This window comes from Octopus bimaculoides, unplaced genomic scaffold, assembly GCF_001194135.2.
Source record: "Octopus bimaculoides isolate UCB-OBI-ISO-001 unplaced genomic scaffold, ASM119413v2 Scaffold_236636, whole genome shotgun sequence".
NCBI lineage: Eukaryota > Metazoa > Mollusca > Cephalopoda > Octopoda > Octopodidae > Octopus > Octopus bimaculoides.
Genome location: NW_026333458.1, coordinates 8,158 through 9,076, shown reverse-complemented (window position 1 = coordinate 9,076; position 919 = coordinate 8,158). Strand labels below are relative to the sequence as shown.

The 919-nt window shown below is 36.2% G+C and overlaps 1 protein-coding gene across 1 annotated transcript in view; it reads left to right on the top strand.

Moving 5' to 3' along the window:
* LOC106882796 (serine/threonine-protein phosphatase 6 regulatory ankyrin repeat subunit B) overlaps nucleotides 1–919 on the top strand; it is a 10,407-nt gene that overhangs the window by 2,005 nt on the left and 7,483 nt on the right. Inside the window, exon 2 of the mRNA XM_014933579.2 lies at nucleotides 581–669. Coding sequence (XP_014789065.1) covers nucleotides 583–669 — 87 coding nt within the window. The 5' untranslated portion in view covers nucleotides 581–582. The remainder of the gene's footprint in view (nucleotides 1–580; nucleotides 670–919) is intronic.

Sequence of the window (919 nt, the reverse complement as noted above, 5' to 3'; positions counted from 1 at the left end):
GCATCGTTAAAATGGCTCTTCCCATGGACCGGAAATTAAATTTGTATACACAAATTAAACCTGTGCCATGGAGGAATGTAGTGGCGGACAAAAAACAAGACAGGAAAACAAACGGAAAAGGCTTTACGGCCAGACGGGAAATATTATGTGTATATGAACGCTGTGAGGCACGAACTGAAAGCAGGGACGAAGTAAGTTCGCGTGTTTGCTCGGCGATAGCCAAGGAAGAAAAGGATTAGTGACCGGAAGCATGTGACCAGGGAGGGGTAAGGAAGAGAGAGAGTGGTAGAGGGAGAAACAAGGGGAAGAAGTAGAAGAATAAATGAGCAACGAGAGAAAGAGAGGAAGAAAGAAATATAGTAGTGACAGAAGGAAGGACGAGAGGGGAAAGTGTGTGTGTGTGTATATATATACATATATAAAACCATTTGTTGGTAGTATCAATTGAAATAGTAGCTAAGTAGATGAGATGAAATCAAAGATAAATACAGGATGTTTCACTGTACAAACACCATTTTCTATTAATTATTTTATTAGTTTTATTAATCTTTTCTTATTTTATTAATCTTTCCACCAAAAGACATGGGTGTATATGAGGAGATTATGAACAAAATAATAAATGGAGACTTTCAAGAAGTCAAAAGAGGTATTGAAATAAGACCAGTTAATGTAAGTTGTTTGCTTTATGACGATTTTTAAAATTATTTTATACAGAATTTGAAATATTCCTCACTAACCCCATATATTGGGTTGTCCGGAAAGTTCGTGCCGATTTTTAAAGGAAAGAGAAAGGTCATTAAATACTTCCCATTACATTTTTCATCAACCAAATATGAACCATTTTGTTGCCCAATGCGTCTTCATCTTTCCTTTAACTTGAAAATACCCTCTTCCCAGAATTGAGGTGGTTTCATGACAA